The 25,527-nt window shown below is 42.1% G+C and overlaps 1 protein-coding gene across 1 annotated transcript in view; it reads right to left on the bottom strand.

Moving 5' to 3' along the window:
- The window catches only part of DHX8 (DEAH-box helicase 8), a 959,075-nt gene that overhangs the window by 380,110 nt on the left and 553,438 nt on the right, over positions 1–25,527 (bottom strand). Inside the window, exon 15 of the mRNA XM_044055176.1 lies at positions 15,068–15,278. Coding sequence (XP_043911111.1) covers positions 15,068–15,278 — 211 coding nt within the window. The remainder of the gene's footprint in view (positions 1–15,067; positions 15,279–25,527) is intronic.

Below are 25,527 nucleotides of genomic sequence, written 5' to 3'. Positions count from 1 at the left end.
AGTTAAAGAGTTTATGAACATTTGTTTTCTGTATAGTATTACAAATGGATTTTCTGAAAATGAGCTCAGGCTGCACTGTTGTTCCTATGGTGGAATTAAGCAGGCAGCTTTTTCTGAGCTGCTCCGGAGTGAATGAGTTAACACAATCTATCCTTTTTCTTGGAGGCAGCAGGCTGGCTGTCAGGGACGTTACAGGCTGTAATAAACACATCCTCCAATGTTGGAAGAACAGGAGGAATGGGAATGGGTTCAGAAAATTCCAGCTGTAATAAATCATAATATTTCTTCAAGTACAGTCGAATATCATAATGTTAGCTCTGAAGCAACTGGGTTACCTTGGATATGGTTTCAGAAAAAGAAGTCCTTCTAAGGGACTATTAGAAGAAATACCATCTTCAGAATCAGAATCCATTACCTGTGGAGAGAATGCAGACGTTGACTCCTCAAAATCATTTTCTTGTTCAATATACAGGGAATCTTTAAGAAATCAATTCTTCTTTTCTCTTAACAGTAACACCAGAAATAGAAGCATCAAGAGCCTGAACTAAGCCTTGAGCTAAGTTTAACAAATCACCAAACGTCCAAAATAACACAGAAGGGAAGACAAACGTTTAATTTTCTGCTTCTTTTTAAAAGGAATTCCTTTAAATGCAGACTGATTCCTCTCAGACAAATCATCTGTGGGGACAGCAATCCCAGTCTTACTAGGCAAAGAAGCCTGCCTGACCACCAAAGGCTCTCTAACAGCTGCAGGGGATGTGTCTAATCTCTGGTCAATGGTACTGAATGAACTACTCCAGGGGGAGTCAATGAAAACGATTAATGGTCTGAGGAACCAGAAATGGACACAATATAGCCATCCATCTGCAAGTGAGGCAAATGAGTAGTCTGTTGTACGGGCAAACTGGAAATTTTTTCTCTCTCTCTTTTTTTTTTTTTTGTGTGGCTGGAAGAAAGAAGGACCAAGGAACAGTTTGGTTGCTCCACAGTCAAGGTGAAAAAGATGCCTGCCAAAGTAAGACTGACAGCCATAGTAAGTAAAACAGCTATGAACTTTTTCCACCAAAGAACACAGTCAAAAATGCATGTTAAACACTTAGCCCAGCTTCCAAAAGTAATTTACATCAAGGGTCACTTAAGAAAAAACAAAATAAGAGTTTTAACAACCTTTTTTCTACAGAGGTAAAAAGTTACACTTCTCAGTAAAAAGTGACCAAAAGTCATGTGACAGCCCATAAAACACTTTTCCCTAGTTTAAATGAACTATTTTCAAAGAAAAAACAATAATTTCTGTCATAAAATATAAGTAGACAAGTTTTCTTCCTTGAACGGAACTTATCAGCCCAGCAATGGAAAAATGTTACCTAGCAGATAATCCTCAGAAGTCAGCAAGAGAGTGGTCTTCAGTGGTAGGAAAGCTCTGAAGGAAATGGTGCGCAGACTGTTGATTTTTTTCAGCTCTGCTCAAACCAATAATGATTTGTGCAAGTGGAATGTGCCCTTAAGCTCTGGAAGCTGGCTGACTGTTACATCCAGGGCAGGACATAGCGTATACAGCTTAGGCTACTGCAGCAAGTGATACAATGATAAATACGTATATTTTACACAGAAGTATTGCATAAATTGCCACAACTGATTAAGACTGTAAATCAAAGGAACTCCCCCAGATGATGGTCTGGCCAAGGAAGAGTTGATAGCTGATTGTGGAGAGCGGAGGTTCAGTTCATTGAATTTTTGTGTTAGCTTGACAGGGGCTGTAGGTATTTAGTACAAGACAAAAGAAACTCATTACAAGATAATCCCATAGTGCAGCTTAAACTATGGAAATTGGAAACAGAGAAGAAATGCATGGAGAATGAAGCAGCTGAAAGAATAAAACACTCTGAGGTGCAAATACAATGAAACACAGATATAAGCAGTAGATGGAAGGAGGAAGGAAGACTAACCTTGCATTAGTAATACAGCGTGAGAAGTAGTAGGAAATTAAAAAAAAGGACCATCAGGAGGAGGAGATGCTCAAATGCACACAGGCAGCAGTGATGAAAACCCAGCAATGGATGCAGTTATCTGTATTAAACTGTCTATTTGGTAAATGAATAGTGATAGTTTTATTCAGGAGTCTGAACACGTATGTAAACAGAACCAAAAACCCAGAAGCAGCAGGCAAAGTTTTTAAATCCTTCCACTAAGAGGTATCTATATCAAAGTTAAAAAGTGTCTGAATACCTTAAGTTAACTTTTGAACCTTACAGAAAAAAAAAGTTGTGAGGATAAGGGGAATGACTTCCATACAAACCAATCCCTTACTTTAATAGCTGGGTGTGTGGATGTCAAATTATACTTCTCACATGTTTGGTGACTTCATGATAAGAAGTAAACACCCGGTACTTAAGGGATATGGGAATACAGCTGATAGGCCAGATGTGTAACCCTCTCAGGAAGAGGAGAAAGGGGGACCTCTATTTAATCAGGAGGGCACAATTTCATAGGTTCCACAGGCAAAGGTGGAACCACTGGTTCCAGTACATATCAATGTCTTGGGGGGGTTAGACATTTCTGGTGTTCTCAGTTGGGGCATGTGCTTTCTAGATGTCCGCAATAACAGTGTAAAGAACAAATGCTAACTAAAGGTGCTATATGAAGTGGCACAACTCTAGTGGTGGTGTGCTTTGAAACAATGGCCGCTCCAAGCTACATAACAGACTACACTCTATCTTGGTGCAAAAGAAACTCACATCAGATAACTAGAAATAATCCTAGTTATTAAAAAAGCAATATCTGTACCACTAGCTAGACTTCACCTGGATTGGGAAGGAGAACAGGGAAATAAGCATATAGCAGTGTTTTATGACTTCTTTAGGTGCATTAATAGGGACATCAAAAACTGCACCTACAGAACTGTTCAAGTTTGCCTGATGCAGGAGTTTGTGAACCTGGTTTTAAGGAAGCATCTTCAAACATCCACATAAGCCTTGATAACAAGAAAAATGAGACGGTTTGGGATGCTCTATCTTTAACAGCTTACACTTTTTTTCTGAGCAGCTACTAGTTTCTGAGGTCTGCTTTCTTGTGATGCAGTGTCCACTCTGCCATCTGCTTCTGACAGGACTATGACAGAAGAAGTGACTGCAATTCTTGAAAATAGGTTATAGGTGGAAGCTAGCAGGACTTGTCAGGGCTAGGCATTGTCAGCTGCATCACTACATGTTCATGCTGTCCACCTGAAAACTGTCTAAAGCCTTCTGTGCTTGCTCCATCTTTTCAGAGCACAAGATGGATCTCAAGGAATTCCCACGTCTCCTTATGATACAAGGTTATTACTCCCACCTATTAAACATGGCAGTTCTTATGAATGGCTATTTCCAACATTTGGATAACATAAACACACTAATGTTTAGCAAGCTAATCTCTTACGCAGTTGCTTCTTCACAGCTCCACATTTTTCAAGACTTTCTGATTCAATGAAAACCCAAAGAAATACAACTGCAGGGCCTCCTTCCCCTTTTAACTTAGAATAAATGCATTTTCAACAAGTTTACCCATCCAGATGGCAGCAGTTGCCCCAAACTGATGCCTGCACCTACAGGCATTACCTAATCTAAAATTAAAGTTACAAATGCCAAAAGGCATGTCACAGCCTGTGTTCCCCTTACAGTGACTGTTATCTATTCATTTCTGATCTCTACTCCCCTCCTAGATGTGAAAAACAGATTGAATTGCTTTCTGTAAGTATTAACTTTTAGCCCTAATAAGAAGTGCACTGGCTACCTTTAAATAAATTGTGCATTGTTTCATCTTAATTCTACGTAAAATAAATGCATTCAGTGTTAAGACAGCTGAGGAGGTAACTACTTCAATAATTTATTCAGTTCCAACCTTTAAATGTTAATTACACTCTCTCTCACATTTCTCTACCCAGATACTCACAAATTCTCAAGATTAATTGCTTGCACCTGTAGACAGTTTCACAAATTAAAAGTAGTCAACAATGTCAAAAGTTAACTGTGCAGATGCACTGTTGTTGTTGTTGTAGTTGTTGGTCTTTCGGCTTTTTCCCGGTAAGGGGTCGCCACAGCGGAACTCCGATCCGCTAATGATTCATAGTTTCATAGTTTCATAGTAGTGTGCTAGGCTATCTGCCCTGGGGCACTTACAAGCCTAGCCAACAATGATGTGGCTTACGCCACCCCGTATTATACAGTTGCGCCTCTCTAGTAGTGACACATGTGGGACCCCATTATTTAGTAAACTATACCTCTGTCTAGTAGTGACACTGAGGTGACTCCCGGGGTAAACTTACGATCTCCCATCCATGCATCGAGATTTTTCTTGAACAGTGCCAATGAAGGGCTCTGTCTCACATGAACTGGGATTTTGTTCCAGAGTACGGGTAACCTCAGTGTTACGAATCTATCCCTCCAGCATGTTTTATTCATATTTGTGCAGAGGTTGAAATCTTTAGCTCACGTGGTTCTGGTGGATCTGGATTTTTTGAGATGGAGCATGTCCATCAGTTCTTGGTTGGACATGGCCCTATATGTTAGGCACAAATTGGCAGTAGATTTTTACGAAACGTCGAGGTGCCAGCTCGACGCCCAACCTTCAATGATGGCATGCCCATTTACACACGCATGTCTTCCGAACGCTACCCAACCGTGGGGAAGACATGCAGACTCCACACAGAAGGCACTCCCAAGCCACTCCGAGAATCGAACGGAAGAACCTCTTGCTGTGAGGTAACAATACTACCGCTGTACCACCACGGCATACAACTGTGCAGATGCATTAATAATCCTTATAAATTTCATTCAGAACACACTGTTCAGACTTTCCATGGTCAACCACCTGCATATGCAGACTGCTAGACTCCCACAGAGAGCATAACACTGAGTTACTAAGTCCCATATAGTCAACAATGTATTAATACACTTTCTAATATAGCACTCTAATTAAGGCAGATTCAAAATAATGATCAAGAAAGTACAGTTTTGTACCTACCATAAATGTAGATGTTCAAGTGTTCACCCTGCTGCAGCCATCACACTTGGGTTATCCTGTCGTCAGGCGGTCCCGCAGTCGGCCGGATTTCCAAAGTCTTGGTCCGACGTCGGTTGCTGTCGCCTCATCCCTGACGTCAGTGCGCCAGGGGTACATATATTGCAACCGACGCCATTTTCTTCAGTTTTTCTTGCCCCAGATGTCAGGTGCCCCCAAAAAGGTGATCCAAATTAGTACCAAAAAGGTGTGAACACTGTACAATCACTAAATCCCTTCAGCTATAAGCAAATACATCAGAAAGGTATAGCAAAGATTTAGCCAGTAGATCAGAGGGGTTGGAGGGAGGGTAACCTGGACTGTAGCAGGGTGAACACTCGAACATCTACATTAATGGTAGGTACAAAACTGTACTATGTTCATCGTGTTACCCTGCTGCAGTCATCACACTTGGGTTGAGTCCCAAAGCTAAGGTAGGGTGGAGGCATCATAGAGGGTTAGTGGAGGCAATGAGGCCCTGCAGAACTGCAGTGGCGAAGCCTGCCCTGGATTTAGAATAAAGAGGTAAGTGATAGTGTTTGGTGAAGGTGTGTACAGAACTCCAAGTTGCAGCTTCTAAAATTTCCTTGGTAGGAACCCCCCTGAGAAAGGCAGTAGAGGTAGCTGTTGCCCTGGTAGAGTGGGATCTAATGGTAGGAGGAACTGGTTTCCCATGATGAGTATAGCAGAATCGTATGCAATGGCCTATCCATTTAGAAATGGTTTGCTTGGATATGGCCCTCTCTTGAGAAGCTGTAGCATAGGAAACAAAGAGCTGGTCAGTTTTTCTGAAAGCCTTAGTTTTATCCAAGTAGTAACAAAGTTGCCTGTGAATGCCCAAGGAATGCAGGAGTCTCTCATCTTTGTTCTGTGGATTGGGGAAGAAAGTGGGTAGGTGGATGGTTTGATTTAAAGCTACACTGGAAACCACCTTAGGCATGAAGGAAGGATTAGTTCGTAGAGAAACTCTGTCTTGATGGAAAATGAGGAAAGGTTCCACTGTCATAAGTGCCTGTAATTCTGAGACTCTCCTAGCAGAAATTATTGCCAGGAGCAGGGCAGTCTTCCAGGATAAGAACTGAATGTCTGCAGAAAAGGCTGGTTCAAAGGGAGGTAGCGTTAGTTTTTCCAGAACAAAGTTGAGGTCCCAAGTTGGTGTAGGGGCTCTTCTAGGTGGTCATGTTTTTTGCCCCTCTGAGGAACTGCCTTAGTAGAGGATTGGAAAATAAAGGTGGATTAGTGTTGTAGTGAGCTGAAATAGCTGGATGGATTTTAATAAAGGAGAAGGAAAGTCCTTTATGCAACATCTCAGTTAAATACTGCAGAATGTGAGGCATATGAGGCTGAGTTGTGTCTTGGCCTTTAGCTTGGTTCCAAGCACAAAACCTTTTCCATTTGTCCGAGTAAGCCTTCCTGGTGCTTGATCTCCTGGCCTCTAAAATAACATCCAGTACTGCTTGTGAAAGAGGGGCTGGCGGGATGTTTAATTGATTTGCCATGCAGCCAGGTTTAAGGTTTTGATCTGGCTGTGTAGAATCTGCTTGTCTTGCTGCGTGAGTAAATGAGGAATTTGAGGCAATATCCATGGTGGGCTGTGAGCCATATTCTTCAATAGCGGGTACCAATGCTGGCATGGCCAGTCTGGGGCTATGAGAATCAGTAGAGGTTTCTCCTTTTTGACCTTCAAAAGAACCTTTGTGAGAAGAGGTAATGGAGGAAAGGCATATGCTGTCAGCTTTTTCCAACTGAAGAAGAGAGCGTCCACTTGCCAAGCTTGATGGTGGAATGTCCTTGTACAAAATTTTGTCAGCTGGTAGTTTTGAGGACTGGCAAACAGGTCTATATTTGGTAGACCCCATCTTTGAGTTATCATTGTAAATATTTGTGGGTCTAGCTTCCACTCGTGGGGATCTTTGATGTTTCTGCTTAGGTCGTCTGCCAATGTGTTTTTCTGTCCTGGCAGGAATTGAGCCTGTAACTGGACTTGGTAGGCCAGAGCTGTGTTCCATAAGATTATTGCTTGCCTGCAAAGAGGGTAGGAATGTGTGCCCCCTTGTTTGTTTATGTACCACATTACTGTGGTGTTGTCCGTCTTTATTGCAAGTTGTCCTGGCTGTAGTAGATCCTTGGAGGCTGTCAGAGCTTTCTGTACAGCAAGCATCTCTTTTTGGTTTATGTGCAGTTTTCTTTGTTCTGCAGTCCATTGGCCTTGAATGCATTGCCCTGCCATGTGTGCCCCCCCCCCCAGGCATAGTCTGAAGCATCTGTTGTGATAGTTTGCCTGCGTGGGGCCAAGATGAAAGGCTGACCCTTGTTGAGGTGACATGCCTGTGCCCACCATAGAAAGTCCTGTTGAAGGCAGCGAATGAGAGATATTACTGTGTCCAAGCTGTGGCTGTGTTGAGACCATACGCTTTTTAGGTACCACTGTAATTTCCTCATATGCAGTTTTGCAAATGGTATTATCAGAATGCAAGATGCCATGAAGCCCAAAGCCTGCAGAATTTTTCTTGCAGTTAATTGGGTCTTTGTTGTCATTACCTTGAAATATTGAGTCAGTTGTAATTGCTTGTCTGGTGTAAGATAAGCCTTCTGGGCCGTTGTGTCCAAACTGGCACCCGGGAATGTCATTTTTTGCGAGGGTACTAGTTTTGACTTCTTTTCGTTTACTGTGTACCCCAGACAATTTAGTAGGTGTTTCACAAAAGCCAGATGTTGTAAGAGAATGTCCTTTATTTCTGCTTGGATGAGGCAGTCATCCAGATATGGATATATTTGAATTCCTCTTTGTCTGCAGTATGTGATTACTGGTGCCAGGCATTATGTGAATACTCTGGGCACAGTAGATAAGCCAAAGGGCAGTGCAGAGAATTGATAATGGGTTGAACCTGCAATGAAACGGAGGTATCTTCTGCAACTTTGTCTGATAGGAACATGCAGGTATGCCTCCTTGAGGTCCAACGTTACCAGCCATGCTTCCTTGCCCAACATGGGAAGTAGCTGCTGTAGTGTTAGCATCTTGAATTTGGGAACTTGTAAGTAAGTGTTTAGAATAGAAAGGTTCAGAATTGGTCTCCAAGCATTTTCTTTCCTGGGTACTACGAAGAGTCTTGAGTAAAATCCTTGGCCTTGCTCTTGAGTTGGTACCCTTTGAATGGCTCTCATGGCCATGAGAGCTGTAATTTGTTTTTGAGCCTCTGCCCTTTGATTTTGTGGCAGGTTTGGCATTCCTCTTTTCGTTGGCAAGGTGTGAAAGTGGAATCTGTATCCTCGTAAAATTATGTCTAGGACCCATTTGTCCTTTGTGACCAGGTGCCAGTTGTCTGAAAATAGTGCCAGTTTTTCCCCCAAGGGGGATGACAAAAGAGCTTTGTTTGGCCAGCTGAGGTGCAAGTCATTGAGTTTGCCTTCTGGTAGGTTGAGACCTGTCTTCTCCTCCCTTCTAGGTTGGAGTGCCCCATTGGCGAGGCTTATACTGAGCTTGTGGTTGTCCTCTGCTCCTTGGGCGTCTGTATTTACCCCTCTGAGGCCTGTCAGTGGCTGGAAAGGAACAATTTTTTGTTGGCCAGTTTCTGCTGAAGCGAGGTGGTTGTACTTGTAGAAAATCTTTGACTGTCTGCATTGATTTCGCTTTATCTTCCATTTTCTTTAAAACTTCTTCTGCTTTAACACCAAAACGAACATCCTGCTGTAAGGGAGCATCTAATAGTTTTGCTTTAACATGATCAGGTAGACTTTGTTCTTTTAACCAGGCATGCCTACGTATAACTGATCCAGTGACAGCTGCTCTGCAGGAGACCTCTAAAGAATCAAACCCACATTGTAAGGTATGTTTGCCCACCTGCTCGGTGGCGTGCAACAAATCCTGTACTTCTTTAATTTCGGATTGTTGAGGTAAGGTGGTTATCTTTTGTTTTATCTGAGAGATCAGAAATTGCTGATACTTAAGCATATGGAATTGACAGTTTAGTGCTCTCATAGCTAAAGTGGCTGAGGTGTAAACCTTTTTCCCCTATCTGTCTAGTGCTCTGGAATCCCTTTCAGAAGGTACTGGATTTTTAGCCATGGAAGCCTTAGCCCCCTTGGGACCCTGGGAGATAGTCTCTGGGTCAGCTACTGGGCTTTTGTAAAGGAATTTGTGGGAATCGGGTACTCTGTAGTATCTGTCAGGCTTGGCCGGGGCAGGAGGTAGAGAGTCAGGGTTGTAACTGGATTCTAAGTAGACATCATCCACAATGTCCAAAACAGGAGGGATGGCTAGAGGTCTGTGTTGGGGGAGTAAAAGAAACTCTCTCAGCCTTTTCTTGGAATCAGAGTAATCCTGACCTTCCCAGTGAAAATGTTCCCTCATAGTGTGTAAAGTTTCCCCAAAAGAGTAATCTTCTGGAGGGGAAGCTGAGGGAATAGATTCCTCACCATAAGAATCTTCGTAAAGAGAGAAGGAATAGTCTTGGTCCCCAGAGGAATCCGAAGAAATAGACAGTTGTTCAGAGGAAACAGATTCTTCCTCTTGTCTAGGCCTTTTGTCAGGAGGAGGCTGTGAACCCCTGATAAGAGAAATCAAATCTTCAGCCATTTTGAGCATCTGTTTCTTAGGCAAAGGGCCTTGAACAGGTGACTGAAGTGAAGCCTTTTTTGATTTAGAAGGAGTCTTCGACCTGGAAAACATTTTGACTGTAAGAGTAGTCGGTCTGAAAACGCCTTCAGAAACCGATGGCGTTTCAGAAGTACCAACGTCCTTGGAAGGTAAAACGTCGGTAGGGCCTGAAGTAAAAGGCTGCGTCGGCCTTGTACATTCCGACAAAATATCTGTAGCGGTCTCAGGTTCCAGAACTGCGGTAGTCAGAGACCGCGTCGGAGCCTCACTGATAACTGGAGAACCAGAGACCGGATCAACCGAGGCCTCGAAATCGAGCTTAGGCCTGGGCTGTCGGTCCTTGTCCCTGCATTTTTTGTGCACGCTGGTAGTCGGAAGCTCCGACGGCATGTTATAGTTAAATTTTCTACCAAAAAAGTGTTGTGCAAAATCAAATCGTCTTTTAATAGTACACTTATTAAATCTAGCACAAAAACGACAAGAAGTGACGTCGTGATCAGGGCCTAGGCAAGGTATACAATAAGAATGAAAATCCTTATGAGGTATTTGCTTCCCACAAGAAATACAATTGTTAACTTTTTCTGACATCGGTCTGAGGCAAGAAAAGTTTCCCCAATGGGGTACTTAGCTTTATAGAAGACTTTGGTCTGAAATTCGAATTTGAAAATCTCAGGAGTCGGCCGACCGGCACTTGCGAACTGCTTCTGCTTCGGGCACCATGTGGCAAGAAAGACTGAAGAAAATGGCGTTGGTTGCAATATATGTACCCCTGGCGCACTGACGTCAGGGATGAGGCGACAGCAACCGACGTCGGACCAAGACTTTGGAAATCTGGCCGACTCCGGGACCGCCTGATGACAGGATAACCCAAGTGTGATGACTGCAGCAGGGTAACATGATGAACATCTTGGATATTTTCAAATTACTTGATTAAAAACTTAGGTTTTCCAAATTACTAATTATTTGTTAAAAGAGCACTAACAGCATCTCTAGCATTAGCAAACTGGATTTTCTGTAACACTTGAGCTGCCACAACTCTAAATCAAACAAAAATATGATGCAGCATGTATTGAACAACCATCATCAGTATAAGCTTACACAGCTGTTCAATGTCACCAACAGAAAACAAAATAAGGACAACTCCATTTCCATCAATTTTCTATACATCAAGCTGTTTTTCACAGATAAAACATATTTGAATATTCTCTTTTTAAATCCATGGGCTACTCTGACAAGTTATGAAGTATCATACAGTATTCATACCATTTAAAATACCAACAAAAATAAGACATTTGGTGAAAAGAAAAAATCTGAATGGGAGGATCCAATTAATTCCTCCTTAATACAATAACAAATGCATCTTATGTAATTCATACCTCTATAATGACTGCACATTTGCAAAACACTGTCAAAGTTCTGTTTATACTGTTTCAGAAGGAAACATAAATATGAAACAGACATTAAATATTTTGTATAATCTCTCCTCTGCTGCTACACAAAAACAGTTTTCCTTTACTGACTGACTCCCGATGGTCCTCCCATTCCTCTTCTACCAACACCAAACTTGCAGAGTTGCTAGATATGTAATTCCTATATAAACAGTCCCCACTACTTCACAAAAGGAATACACTGGTAATCGTTATAACTTAGCCATGACTTCCTTAATATTAATCAAAATCAACAGTCCTCCCCCCCAAAAAACTTAAGACTGCAGAGAAAGTCATCCTACACTTTACCTTAAATTTTTTAACGGCATCCATAACCTACATTCTCTGCTGAGAACTTGCATCTGAATAACCATGGCTCACAGCAGTAAGTTTTCTCCCTGTCTATAACAATTTCAGTAAGACTTGTTATTTTTTATATGGCAAGAAAGTGAACCAATATAATGCCAGATTTTCCATCTGTCTTTTTGGGGAAGGCCAATGGCAGCTAACACACTTTTTTTGAAATCCCAATAATTTCATAAAGTCAGTTTAGTGCATCATCTCAGTTTTCACATATTTCAACAAATTCAGTCCTTCCTTCCAACACTCCAGTCAGTTTCAAATTCTATCTACAAGCATTATGTTCAACTCCAATCATTTACTGATCCACAATTTCTGGTTGGCCACCTAGTTCTTAAATTCTATTTTAAATTTTAGCCACTTGTCACTTAACGTCAACACCCACTACGTCCAATTTTCTCATGTACTCTTCCAACAGTCCTGAAATGTGCCAAAAGCCATATTTTACTTTTTCAAATCCTCATGCTACTTCTTTAACATTTAACTGAATAAGAAGTTGTTCGTCAACTGTTGTAGTGCTGCTGCTCCTCTCAACAATCGTCTCAACTCTTTTCCTCCTACAGTCACATGTTCATCTACACCAGAAACTACACCATCAAAAAGCCAGTTATACATGGTTACTTTGGAGACTTTGTGCCCCATCTTGGAGGGCACACAACATAGAGGATTATTATCGGGGTGCTAATCATAACTGGCTTACTGTGTGCTGGAGACATGGATGCCATGAAATTCACCTCTCAAAAGCTTTGCTCGGGGGGTGAATTTTGGCATTCATGTAGAGAATACAATCACAAAAAAAGTTACAAATGTTTTGCTGGCTTTCAAAACCATTAAGCATTTAGTAAGCACTGTCAAAAAGAGTGCAATATTCTCTTACGCTACAGAAAGTCAGGGACACATTACTGGAAGAGTCAGGCTTTGTATGAATTAGACAGCTGTCTAGGAATGGCTAACTATGAATATCCCTGATTTAGCATGAAGCTACGACTGGTACTATTTTTGTAAAAGCCCTGGAAAGCAGCATGAAATCAAAGGGCAAGGAGGTAAACTGAAAATAGTGCTCCCTACTACAAACATCAGGTTCCTTTGAAGATAGTGAGATGTGGAGGTAGGCATGTTTCAATTCTGATATCGCCAGTAGAACCGGAGAACCCAGGAGGGGCAAAATGGCCTAAAGAGTCAACATAATGAATTGTGGAATCTGTTTAACCTTAGTAAGTCCCGAATGGACCTCCATGACCCACCTTTTCTTAAACTACGACCATTTTGTAGTAAAACCCCTCTTCATCTTGGCTGTACAAAATGGATACTATGGTTCCAACAGCATTTCTGCTAAAGGGGTAGGGTGGGGTACTAGATGCTCCTGATCTTTTAGTACAGCTAGAAATCCCATTTTTCTTGTGGACGTGTTAAATGTGAAACACAGTCTGTTGCCTTTGTAGAGAAATTGTATTAACCACTTGTCTGATACTATGAGAAATTCTGGTAGAAGGAGGCCAGATGGCCATCTATCTTGTGGAAATAAATGAGAGGGATGGGGGCTGGAGGGCCAGTGAGATGGCCTTAGGAGGACAAGGAGGAAGCTGCTATTGTTACAGCTGCTTGCTGCAATGAGATGGACCCCCCCCCCAATATCACTTTGTTGCCATTTTTTTCTGTACAGTCTTCTTACCTTTTGGCTGTTTGTCTTTCCATTGTCTCAATTAGTAAGGCCGCTGCTTAGCTGGGTGTGTTCTACTGCATTTGGGAATAGCAGGATGATACATGTTTGACTGATTCACGTTTGACTGATTCTGTAGTTTTCTCTTTATCCTCTTATTTTTTTAAACATGGTAAGATGGGGTCTGAAAAGTAACTCTTTTTATTTAAAAAGACATTAAAGAGTTGAGCCTTCACATCCTTGGACAGAGACTGAGGGCCATAATGCAGAAGAGTTAGTCACTGAGAGCAAGTCTTTTGGAATCAAGCCCTGGGTCTTCAGCCAAGAATGCCTCGTAATAACAAGGCCAGTAGCAGGAGCCATCCTGCCACCTATTTAAGCATACTTCTCCATATGTAAAATAATCTAGATGACTGACCATTACTGCCTTCAGGGTCTTGTCCTGTATCTCTCGCCCCACCAAATGTCTTGGAGTTGCTTAATGATATACACATGATATTTCAAAATATAATCAAGAACATTCAGGGCTCTGAGAGCCAGGGTTGCAGATGTGAATACTTTTCTCCAAACTAGTCAGGCAGTCTGCTTTTACTGTTATCAGAAAAAGTATTCTGCTCCAGAGCCAGTCTACTTCACTGGGCTGTTTTTAGGGGAAAAGGATTTACAGTAGGATTGTTATACAAAGCCTTCTAAGATACATGAACACTAGAGAATATGTCAGGTCTCTTGTGAATGAGAAATGAATATCTGGCTCCAAGGATGTTGTCCGAAAAGCATCCAAAAGGGTTCTCTGCACTACAGGATTAGACACTAATTTGGCTGGGACCCAGTACCCCTTTTGAAGTCTGAAGCCACCTAAGACTGATATCTGAAGTGTTATTTCATAACTGACAAAAGTGTCATCAAATGACATAACTGGAGGCCAAAGTGTCCTCGCTACTTGAGTCAAACCTCGAAGGGGAAAAAGCTGTAACCTGTTATCCAGTTCCTCCTCTTCAGAACCAGTGGTGTCCATGTCTCTCATAGGGTGAACATCTCTCATAGGGTGAACATCCCTTTTCTTCCTAGAAGGGAGAACTCCGGGCTCACGACGTTATGAATCTAGATGCAGGCTACAAGTGTTGGGCACACCCTCATTATTTAATTTACTTATTTGATTGTTAACTGGGTAGGTGGTCCAAGGACCTTTTTCTGCAGAGACCTAGGCCAAGTAGCACTATACATAATAGTTCTAAAAATGTCACACAAACAAATTTACAGACTAAATAAGACTAAAATATTTGCTTCATTTGGTTAATACAACTAATGTAAGACAGCAGTAATCTGAATTGGGTATATAATATCATGGCGTGAGCTTGCGGGAAAGTGCACAGTATCCAAGGGCAGGAGCTAAAGGTTTTCAAAATTATGTCAAGTTGGGGGTACCAGAACAGGAAATCCTAACAGTTCAGAACACATGCCTAATATTTTGCTGCAGTTGTGCTAGCAATATACAAAATGCCTCTGACAATGCAACAGATATGCTTACTTACCTCATTTAGTCTTTCAGTGAAGCTTTTGTTTTTATTTCTGATAATTTTGTGGGAAGCAACACAAATCAACATACTCAACTGCGGACTAGCAGTGATTTTTACACACTAATTCTTCTCAAATTAGTGTGCCATAGAAAGCAAGTGTTGCAGCTTGATAATTAAATTACTATGAAAACAGGGAGAGAACATCATCTGTTACAATGTAGGACACACTCCCTATGATGCAATGTCGCATCCTGCTCACTAGGTTTAAGCTTTCAACATTCTGCACAGCATATGTCTTACCTTAATACCAAGCAAATCTCTTCTTAAAGAAAAACATTTCGTAAAATAATTCCTCATGTTCATTTATTTTACTTCAAATCACTAGTTCAGATACACAAATGTTAAGCAAACTCACTTACATGTACAGAAAGGCTTGAAAGACTACAAGTAATGACTGTCACAGGCCACTTACCTGGTGGCTCAGTTAAGTGGATCTGCATAACTGTTATAAGACTGGCATCCAAGTAATCTGTCTCGGGTTCCTTGGTGTACAGGATCTCCACAGGGTAGGTTCTACCTGGGATGGTGAAAATGGGTGCCTCGTAGAAATACTGTGAGAATTTCACTGCATCCAGAGTAGCTGAAGTTACAATCAACTTCATGTCCGGTCGCTTCTGTACAGTCTTGTGGAAAACAAAAACAGACTTGTAATGATAACTCTCCACACTAGCATATCATTGAATAATACAACTACTGCAACAGGAATCAAATTAATGTAATAGAATATCTGCTGGAGGCAGACATTGGTCTTTAGCCGGACCTTTTCAGCAGTCTGATATCCACTAGTGTTTGCTATTGGAATTTTGAGCCACAGCCATTAGAGGGCAGCTGGGTTACGAATGAAAGGACTCAGACATGTACCTCTGTGTGCAAAGGATAAAGCATAAAGTACTCCAACAAGTACCCCTGTAGTATGCTAAAGGACAGACAGAAATAAAGATATATGTATACAAATATGTAACATATGCACGTATGTGTCTGTGCGTGTGTGTCCATATACACATGCATATAAACATACACTAACATATGAAACATAAGCAAGCATAACAAAGAAGCCAAATGGCTTTGAATAATTGGCAAAAAAAGTATTTTTGATATCAATTATAATCAGTAAAGGATTATTTACACAAATTATAAACTACCTAGGAAAAAAAGGAAACAGAAAATGTACATTTCACAGAAGCTACCCCCGTCCCACTATGGACACTGTATCGGGGAAGAAGCCCGCCCTGCAACAGTGATCCTATTACTGGTACAACTGCTATTACAGTGTACAAAGAGCATTCTAAGAATCACATCTGCACGATTCAAATACATGTAATGGATGAGTACAAAACTATGCAGCTTATAGGCCTCATAAGGATAATCGGGATAAAGCATTTCCTGCAGAACTACAGAAACTAAACCTGCTCTGCTAATACACTGGGCATTCACTTTGTACTACTCTGAGAAAGTGTGGCTGGATGACCATATAACAGCTTTATAGACACCTTGAGCAGGTACATGCCTAGAAAGGCTGCAGTGGTACCTGCTGACCTGGCAGACCGTGCCTTAACCTCCCTAGAGTGTTCTGTTGTAATTAGAAAACAATAAAATTTGATAACTACTTAAAATTTGTCGGTTGACTATTTTGGGTGACCTTACTTCACTTTTCTAACAGAAACTCTATCAGTTTAACTAATGAACTCTGTATGCTTCATAAAAGCAGGCAGACCTGTTGTTGTTTGTCTTTCGGCTTTTTCCCGGTAAGGGGTCACCACAGCGGAACTCCAGTCCGGTAATGATTGGCAGTAGATTTTTACGAAACGCCGAGGTGCCAGCTCGACGCCCAACCTTCAATGAAGGCATGCCCATTTACGCATGCATGTCTTTCGAACGCTACCCAATCGCGGGGAGGACCTGCAGACTCCACACAGAAGGCACTCCCAGGCCAAGCCGAGAATCGCATGGGAGAACCTCTTGCTGTGAGGTAACAAAGCTACCGCTGTACCACCGTAGGCAGACCTGTATGCTGTATAAATCCTTACTACAAAATTCTTCTCTCTGTTCTGCAACTTTGTATTAAAAATAGAAGTGAATAGACTGAATCAAGGTAAATTCCGAAACCACCTTAAGTATTATGTAGGGATTTACTATTGAAGATAGAGACCTAAAATATTCTTTCCACTACGACCAAAACATCATAAATCCTTCTTGCTACAGTGACAGTAACTGGAAAGATAACAGCAACCAGAAATGTAAACTTCAAGACAGGCATTTTAAAAATAGTTCAACTGCCTGGGTGTGGCAAAGAAGAGTAGCAGTTACTACTATTGCAGATCTTGATGCAGTTTAATTGCCAGGGTGTGGCAGAGGAGAGTAGCAGTTACTACTATTGCAGATCCTGATGCAGTTTAATTGCCTGGGTGTGGCAGAGGAGAGTAGCAGTTGCTACTGTTGCAGCTCTTGGTGCAGTTTAATTGCCTGGGTGTGGCAGAGGAGTGTGGCAGTTATCACTACTGCAGCACCTGGTGTAGTTTAATTGCCTGGATGTGGCAGAGGAGTGTAGCAGTTACTACTGCTGCAGCTCTTGGTGCAGTTTAATTGCCTGGGTGTGGCAGAGGAGTGTAGCAGTTATTACTACTGCAGCACTTAGTGCAGTTTAATTACCTGGGTGTGGCAGGGGAGTGTAGCAGTTACTACTGCTGCAGCACTTGGTGCAGTTTAATTGCCTGGGTGTGGCAGGGGAGAGTAGCAGTTACTACAGCTGCAGCTCTTGGTGCAGCTTAATTGCCTGGGTGCGGCAGAGAAGAGTAGCAGTTACTACTGCTGCAGCACTTGGTGCAGTTTAATTGCCTGGGTGTGGCAGAAGAGTGTAGTAGTTACTACTTCTGCAGCACTTGGTGCAGTTTAATTGCCTGGGTGTGGCAGAGAAGTGTAGCAGTTACTACTACTGCTGCATCACTTGGTGCAGTTTAATTGCCTGGGTGTGGCAGGGGAGTAGCAGTTACTACTGCTGCAGATCTTGGTGCAGTTTAATTGCCTGGGTGTGGCAAAGGAGTGTAGCAGTTATTAGTGCTGCAGCTGTTGGTGCTCCTGTTTAGTTCCTCACTGGGGTGCCTTCAGTGCAGACTCTGTACAACCTTTATGTTTATTGCCAGGATTTCCTACATCACAAATATGCACAGACAACTGAACTAAACAGCCTGTAAAACTTCTCACAGGTTTATACAGGTGTGTGTGTGTGTGTGTGTGTGTGTGTGTGTGTGTGTGTGTGTGTGTGTGTGTGTGTGAATGAGAGCAACTAGCAAATTGGCTAGTCATTTTCTGACTTAATTCCACTGCTCATCAAGAAAATAACCAGCTTCTGTGACCCCAGACAAGTAATAAAGAATGAATGAAATGATAGGCTTACAAGGAGGTAAAATAGCTTCTCTAAAAAAGAAATAAATAAATAGATTGCAAGGTGAAGCTAATGGATGTTCAGAAGATTATAAAAGTAAAATGCATTTTTGAAATTGTTTAACCACTCTGTTTGTCGGAACATGGGCTAAATTCTTGGCTAGGCTTGTAAGGGCCTCAGAGCTAATAGCCTAGTAACTTCCAATGATCCTTTGTAGTGAAAGGAAGATCTACAGGCAAACAGAAATGGCCAAAATATGTATTTTAACTGATGAACAAACCAAGGACGAGTTAAAGACACAAGTACTATAACATTTGCGGTTAAGAAAACACTGTTAAATGGGCCTAGAAAAACTAGTCCACATAGAAAGATATTTCTAAAATTTGGTGTTATGGGCTTTTCCAAAATGGACAAGAACTCTCTAAAAAATAAAAGAAAAACATTTGTAATTTATTTGAAGTTCTCTAGGCTGCCAGACTGAGATGGGACCAGCCCTCCCCATTACACTACTTAAACTAAGCCATAGAGAACACCCTCTTTCTTATGTAGCTGCCTTTAAATCCTACTAGATATTTCGCTACCTCCTTCATCCTTTTATTACACAAGCACTCCGACCTGCTACTAGATATTATTTTATCTCCTTAATCCTTTACAAACACATGCATTCTGACCTGCTAGCAGTGTACTCTGTTACCAGATTGTTTTCAGCCCTTCCTTCAGGGTATCTTGCCCGCTTCGCTCTCCTCCCTGCCCCCAGCAAAAGTGATCTTTCAGAGCATTTTCTGAATAGGGGCTACCATGTAGATAACATTGACAGGGCATGCTCTTTTGCCACTGAATAGGATAGAAAAATATTGCTTGGTAAAGACACACAGTCTCCCCAACCCATTCATTTAGTAACAACATTTGGAAAAAACACAGATGCTTTTAGAAATATTGTGAATAATCACTGGGACATTTTGCTGGCAAATGAGAAACTAGCTGGAATTATCTCCCCACAGTGTCTCTTTTCATACAGAAGAGGCAGTACTATCAAATTCCCATCTAACCCACTACAAACACCACTACCACACAACAGGTCACCTTATTTGGAGACAAGTTAGTGGGCAGCAACTCCTGTGGTCACTGTAGCTTTTTCAAATATAAATGTAAAACCAAGGAATTTACAAACAGCAACACCACATATTTTTTTAATTCAGATGCTTTGGCAGTCATTTACTTGGCCACCTGTTTTTGCTCGACTTTTTATGTAGGGCAAACATCTAGGCCATTAAAACACAGGACCAGTGAACATCTCAGTGATATTAGAACTAAAAGGATATCTAATGCTCTTTATAAACATACAATGACCCATGTCACTGCTAAATTCCAATTCACAATCATTGACAAAATTCAAGGATATAAATCCAATAAAGCAGGTTGGCACTCTGTATTAAATAAGAAGGAATCTGGTTAGATTGTTAGGCTAGGGGCTTTGCTCAAACCTGGCCTTAATGAACTAAGTTAATTTTGGCATAAACCAATCAGCTTCTAGTATGGTCTAATTAAACACTATTTAAATGTTTAATGGATTCAATTTATTTAATGCACTGAAGAAGGCTGTAAGTTCGGCCGAAACCGGTATGCTGTTTTTGTTGCTTTAGTCGCATTAAATTTGGACTATCTACCTCCTGAATGGTGCTGGACTTTAATTAGTAACCACTCCCATCTTTCAAACAGTCTACCACATCACTTCAACACTACCTCCTCCAGCTTCCCACTACTATACCTCCTGTTCTGCTAACATGTACATGCACACCATACCTATACTCACTGCATGCACACTCCTTGCATACATCACATCTTACCAAACCTCTACCATCCCCCAACTCAACCACTACCACTGTACTACTACGCTCACCACCACTCATATCTCACCCCTACTCTACTACTCTCCCACCAGCTCAAACTCCTTCCCTATGGACCCACCACATATTCTACCAACTACAGTACCTAAAATAAACTCATCCCGACACCTTAACATAACAACCCTACCACCATACCTATTACCCACAGAACACAATCATAAAACTTCCCTAATAACCAAGCATATTCAAAAATTGATGAAACTAATAATCTCATCCATATCTAACCTAGCACTCAGTGGAGACATCCATCCCAATCATGGCCCCTCAAACTCCAACCCCACAACTCATAATCAGACTAGAAAACCAGGACCGAAACACTAAAGGTGGAGGAGTGTCAATATTCACCAAGGATATTCACACCACCAGGCTAGTTGGCCAACACAATGTGTCTGAAATTCTCCAAGTGCAACTAACACTAGGTAAGACTGCAATCCAAATTGTAGCTTGCTACAGATCCCCCACCATACCCCAAGATTCTCACTACACCTTTCTAAACATACTGGAAAATATTAAGATAGAACCAAACACCCTAATACTGGGTGATTTTAACTACCCTCCCATTAACTGGGAAAACTACTCATGTCCCAACACCTTTGCGCAACGGTTCTTGGAATTCATAAATTCCAACGCCCTGGATCAACTAATCCATAGTCCCACCAGGGGCTCCAATATCCTAGACCTGGTCATTACCAACATGGGAAATCAATGCTCCATACCTATGGTCACCCCCTCGTTAGTCAGGTCTGACCATAAGCTAATCACCCTTAACATCCACATCCCACCCCCACACCCCAGTAAAGAAACCACCATAAAACACTTCTCCAAAGCCAACTTCATGCTACTCAAGTCAGAAGTGACAAACTTCATGACACCCATGCAGACGGGAACTGAAAGTTCAACTGCTGAATCCTACACTAAGGCACTGTACGAGCACATCCACTCATGCATGAATCGTGCCATCCCAAATAGAACCAAAATGCTCTCATCCAAAAAAGAAGCCAATCTGGTGGTCCCCTGCCATAAACAAACTTTACAACAAAAGGAAGAAACTTTTGCAGAAAAGAGGAAAATCCCAGGATGCAAAAAACTTCCTTACTAGCCTCAGTAAGAAACTGAGATACCTCATAAAATCCTCCAAAGCTAGTTACGAAAATAAAATTGCCAAAGATTCCAAAGACAACCACAAAGCATTCTATAACTAAGTCAAGAATCTAAATGGCAATGCTCAGATCTGCTCTGAGCTAAAACAGAATGGCATTAAATATACTGATCCGAAGGATATTGCCAATATCCTGGCAGATCGATTCAGTGCCAACTTCACCCCCCTCTCACCCCCTAAATGGCCCATCTCAATACCGGAAGATTGCCAAATTCCAGTAATAACGACCACACAGGTACAAAATGCACTCTCTAAAGCCAAGAATACAGCATCCATGGGACCAGATGACATCCCGGGCTGTGTACTACATGAACTACCATAGCCTCACCTCAGGTTTCGTGCCCACTGAGTGACGCAGAGCTACAGTTATCCCAATCCACAAGGGGAGATCCACCTTGGATCGGGGAAACTACCGTCCCATCAGTCTGACAAGCCTCATCTGCAAGGCCATGGAGCATATTATCATGGAACTTATAAACAAAGACATTGGCAACCTTCAAACACTGGACCCCACCCAGTTTGGGTTTGTGAAGGGCCGATCTTGTCTCCTGAACCTGATTGACTTCTTTGAATCAGTCTCCAGAGCCATGGACAAGGGTAAGGTGGTCCACACAGCCTATCTAGACCATGTCAAGGCCTTTGACACCATCCCCCACTCTGGAATCATAGATAACCTTACTAAGTTGGGCATTAATCCCTATGTCACCCAATGGGTTGCTAAATGGCTTACTGATAGAACCCACACTTTAAAAGTAGCCGACTCCAAATCCAGCTCCAGACAAGTGACATGTGGAGTACCTCAGGGTTCAGTCCTGGGGCCGCTCTTGTTTGGCATCTACTTCTCTGAAGTACAGGTCAACACTAAGGGACTCTGGCTAACAAAGTTTGCAGATGACTGCAAACTGGGAGCCATTATTGAATTCCCAAATGATGTGGATACTCTACAAAAGGGCCTTACAGAAACAGATGCTTGGTGCCAGAGCCATGGGCTCAAGCTCAATGCCAAGAAATGTATTGTTATCCCCTTTGGGAAAAAACATGTATCCATGAATTACTATATAGGTGGCAGTACACTAAACACAGAAAGTGTGATAAGAGACTTAGGGACACAGGTGGACAGTGGTCTCACCTTCGATAACCACATCGCCACAACAGTCAGGAAATCCTTCTATGTGGCACACCTCATCACGAAGGGCTTTTCATCCAGAAACAAGGAGGTCATTGTCCCACTGTACTCATCCCTCATTAGACCCATTATAGAATACAACGCCCCATTTGGTATGTACCTCTCAAGACATCTGCAACAACTGGAAAGGCCTCAGAAATACCTCACTAAAAGAATCACAGGCCTAAAGCAGATGCCCTATGCTGACCGCCTTAAAAAACTCCAGCTATACTCTGTCGCATATCGTCTACTCAGAGGCGATCTCTGCTTAACATACAAGGCCATGTCAAACCAAGAGCTGTTGGACATGCTACACTTAAAGAAATCCCAATCCCTCAGAGCTACACGCTCCAGGGATCTAAACCTTGTCATCACAATAAACAAAACATGCTGGAGGGATAGGTTCCTGACCCAGTGACTCCCCAGACTCTGGAATAGATTGCCCATACATGTCAAGCAGAGTGCCTCTTTGGACCTCTTCAAGAGGAACCTTGACGATTGGATGGGAGAAAGGAAATTCACCCCAGGGATCATGTCAGTTGCCCTGCTACACAGGGGTCCAGGAAAGTAAATAATGTGGGAAGAAATAGCCAGGGAATTGTTATGGCTAGGCTTGTATAGGCCCTAGGGCTGATAGCCTAGTACCAACCTATGAACCTATGAACCACAACTTCTCCCAAATCACAGAAAATAGAAAGGCAAGCGGCCTCCTTCTGCCTAAATATTAGAAGTATATCCAACAAGATGCATGAACTCCATGCCACCATAGACTTGTACTCCCCTGACATTGTGATCCTTACCGAAACATGGTTAAAACCACACATTACCAATGAGCAAATCCTCCCTACCGGTTACAGTATCCTAAGAATAGACCGACTAAACAAGAAAGGAGGTGGTATAGCTATAATATTTAAACAGCATCTAAACATCCAGATCTTAAACTTAGCCACTCCCCAAATAGGTAAGGAAGAAATAATATATACCAACCTTAAAATAAACCAAAATAAAACCATAAACATAATAGGATGTTACTTCCCATCTGGCCAAAACATTCCTCCACTAGAAAACCTCCTTAGCTGGACTACCCACCATCTATCCCCAAGAAACTCTAATTTTAGGAGACTTCAACACTGACTGGCAAGCCTGTTCTAGCAACCACCCAACTCATCATGTAAACCTTCATGGCTTCACCCAATTAGTCCAGTCACCTACTAGGATAAATAAAAGCTCCAACAAACACACTACCCTAGATTGGATACTAGTCAATAAGAGCCCCCAGTCATATATAGCAGGCTGCCTATCAGACAGCCTCAGTGATCACTCCCCAACATTCCTACTCAGAAAACACCTATACCAAGTGAAACCTGTCATCTACTGTCAAATACGCAAAAAAATAAACTTCAACCCTCTCTCATTCAGCTCATCCCTTAAAGGAATTATCTGGCAACCTCTAAAATACCTCAGTCTAGATGACACAGTTGACTACTTTAATAATACCTTCCTAAGCATCCTTAATTACTACACCCCCATAAGATGTTCCCGAACCAGAGCACAACCATCCCCATGGCTACAGAAAACCACTAAGTCTGAAATGAAAAACAGGGATAAAGCCTGGGAGCACTGGCGCAAAACCAAAACCCCCTCTACTAGACAGAAATTCCAAGAACTACACAATAGAGTCAAAATGCTAATAAAACAGGACAAAATCCAATACTACCAGTCTGCCCTTACCTCCTCCCAACATAACCCCAAACAATTCTAGTCCTCAATAAACTCCATCCTCCACCCAGGTAAAGTATGTACTCCTACTCCTAACATCACTCACTCCTCCGAAAATACTGCTACCTCTTTCAACATGCATTTCACACAAACCGTACTATCACTAGCAAGACAACACAACCCTCCCCCAAACCCACTCCTTCAACTAGCAATCTCCCCACTAGCTTCTCGTTCTCTCCTGTTCCTACTGCCAAAATAAAACAACTGTTAACTAAACTTAAACCCACCAAACTAGCAGCAGACAACCTCCCACGTGAATACCTACAACTCGCAGCTGATGCTCTAGCCTACCCAGTATCTACCTTGATTAACAGATCTCTGTCAGAAAGTTACGTTCCTACACTATGGAAAGTATCACACACAATTCCCCTCCACAGAGCTAACCAATTACCACCCCATAGCTATTCTCTCTCCACTCTCCAAAAACTAGAGAGGTGCATCCATTCTCGTGTGTCAGATCACCTCCTTGCTAACAACCTCCTCTCCAACGCCCAACATGGTTTCCGACCAAACCATAGCACCGCCACCGCCTTAGTCTCTTTCACTAACACTATCCTACAACATAAAAATGCTGGTTATCTCTCCTCAGCTGCTTTCCTAGACCTTTCTAAAGCTTTCGACATGGTACCACACAAACAACTCATCTCTCTTCTCAATAACATATCCTTCTCCATATCAGTCACCAACTGGTTTCAGAGTTACTTGTCTGACCACCAACAATCTGTTTTATGACAGGATGACCTATCCCCCCAATTACCTGTCTCCACAGGGGTTCCCCAAGGGTCCATCCTTGGACCCCTACTCTTCTCTATTTTCACCAATAATCTAGCCTCTGACACCACACATGGCGCACACATACAATATGCAGATGACTCAACCATCATCTGCACAGCCCACTCCCTACCCGAACTGCAAAAAGTCACATAGGATGCATTTTCCTCTGTTGAAACTTGGTTATCCCATGCCCAATTAATATTCAACCCAAACAAAACTAAATTACTAATCTTCCAACCCACCAAACTTACCCAAGACACCTCTCACTTTAGCATCACAGCAAAAGACAACACCACTATCCATCCAACACAGCACACCAATTTGCTAGGAGTGGTAATAGACAACAAATTGAACTCTGACATTCACATATCCATGATCATTAAAAAAGTGCACAAAAAACTAAGAGCATTATACAGAAATCAGCAACTACTTACCAAAGCTGCAAAGATTTCAGTAGAAATTCTCACCTCATCTCCACTCTACTTTCTGCCTCTCCAATATATACTAACCTAAGACAATGCGACCTAAATAAGCTCGAAACCCGCTACAACAAAATTGCCAAATTCGCCACAGGGGGCTTCCTACCGTAGTCACCACTGCCTCTCCTGGCAGAAATGGGCTGGCTAGAGCTCCCTCACCTCCTTCAATGGTACCAACTCGCACTCGTCCACAAACTAGTAAACTATCCACTAAAAGTCCCATCCCT

Source organism: Protopterus annectens, chromosome 13.part0 (assembly GCF_019279795.1).
Source record: "Protopterus annectens isolate FY-2018-M chromosome 13.part0, PAN1.0, whole genome shotgun sequence".
Classification (NCBI taxonomy): Eukaryota; Metazoa; Chordata; order Ceratodontiformes; family Protopteridae; genus Protopterus; species Protopterus annectens.
This window is presented reverse-complemented; position numbering and strand designations above follow the sequence as displayed.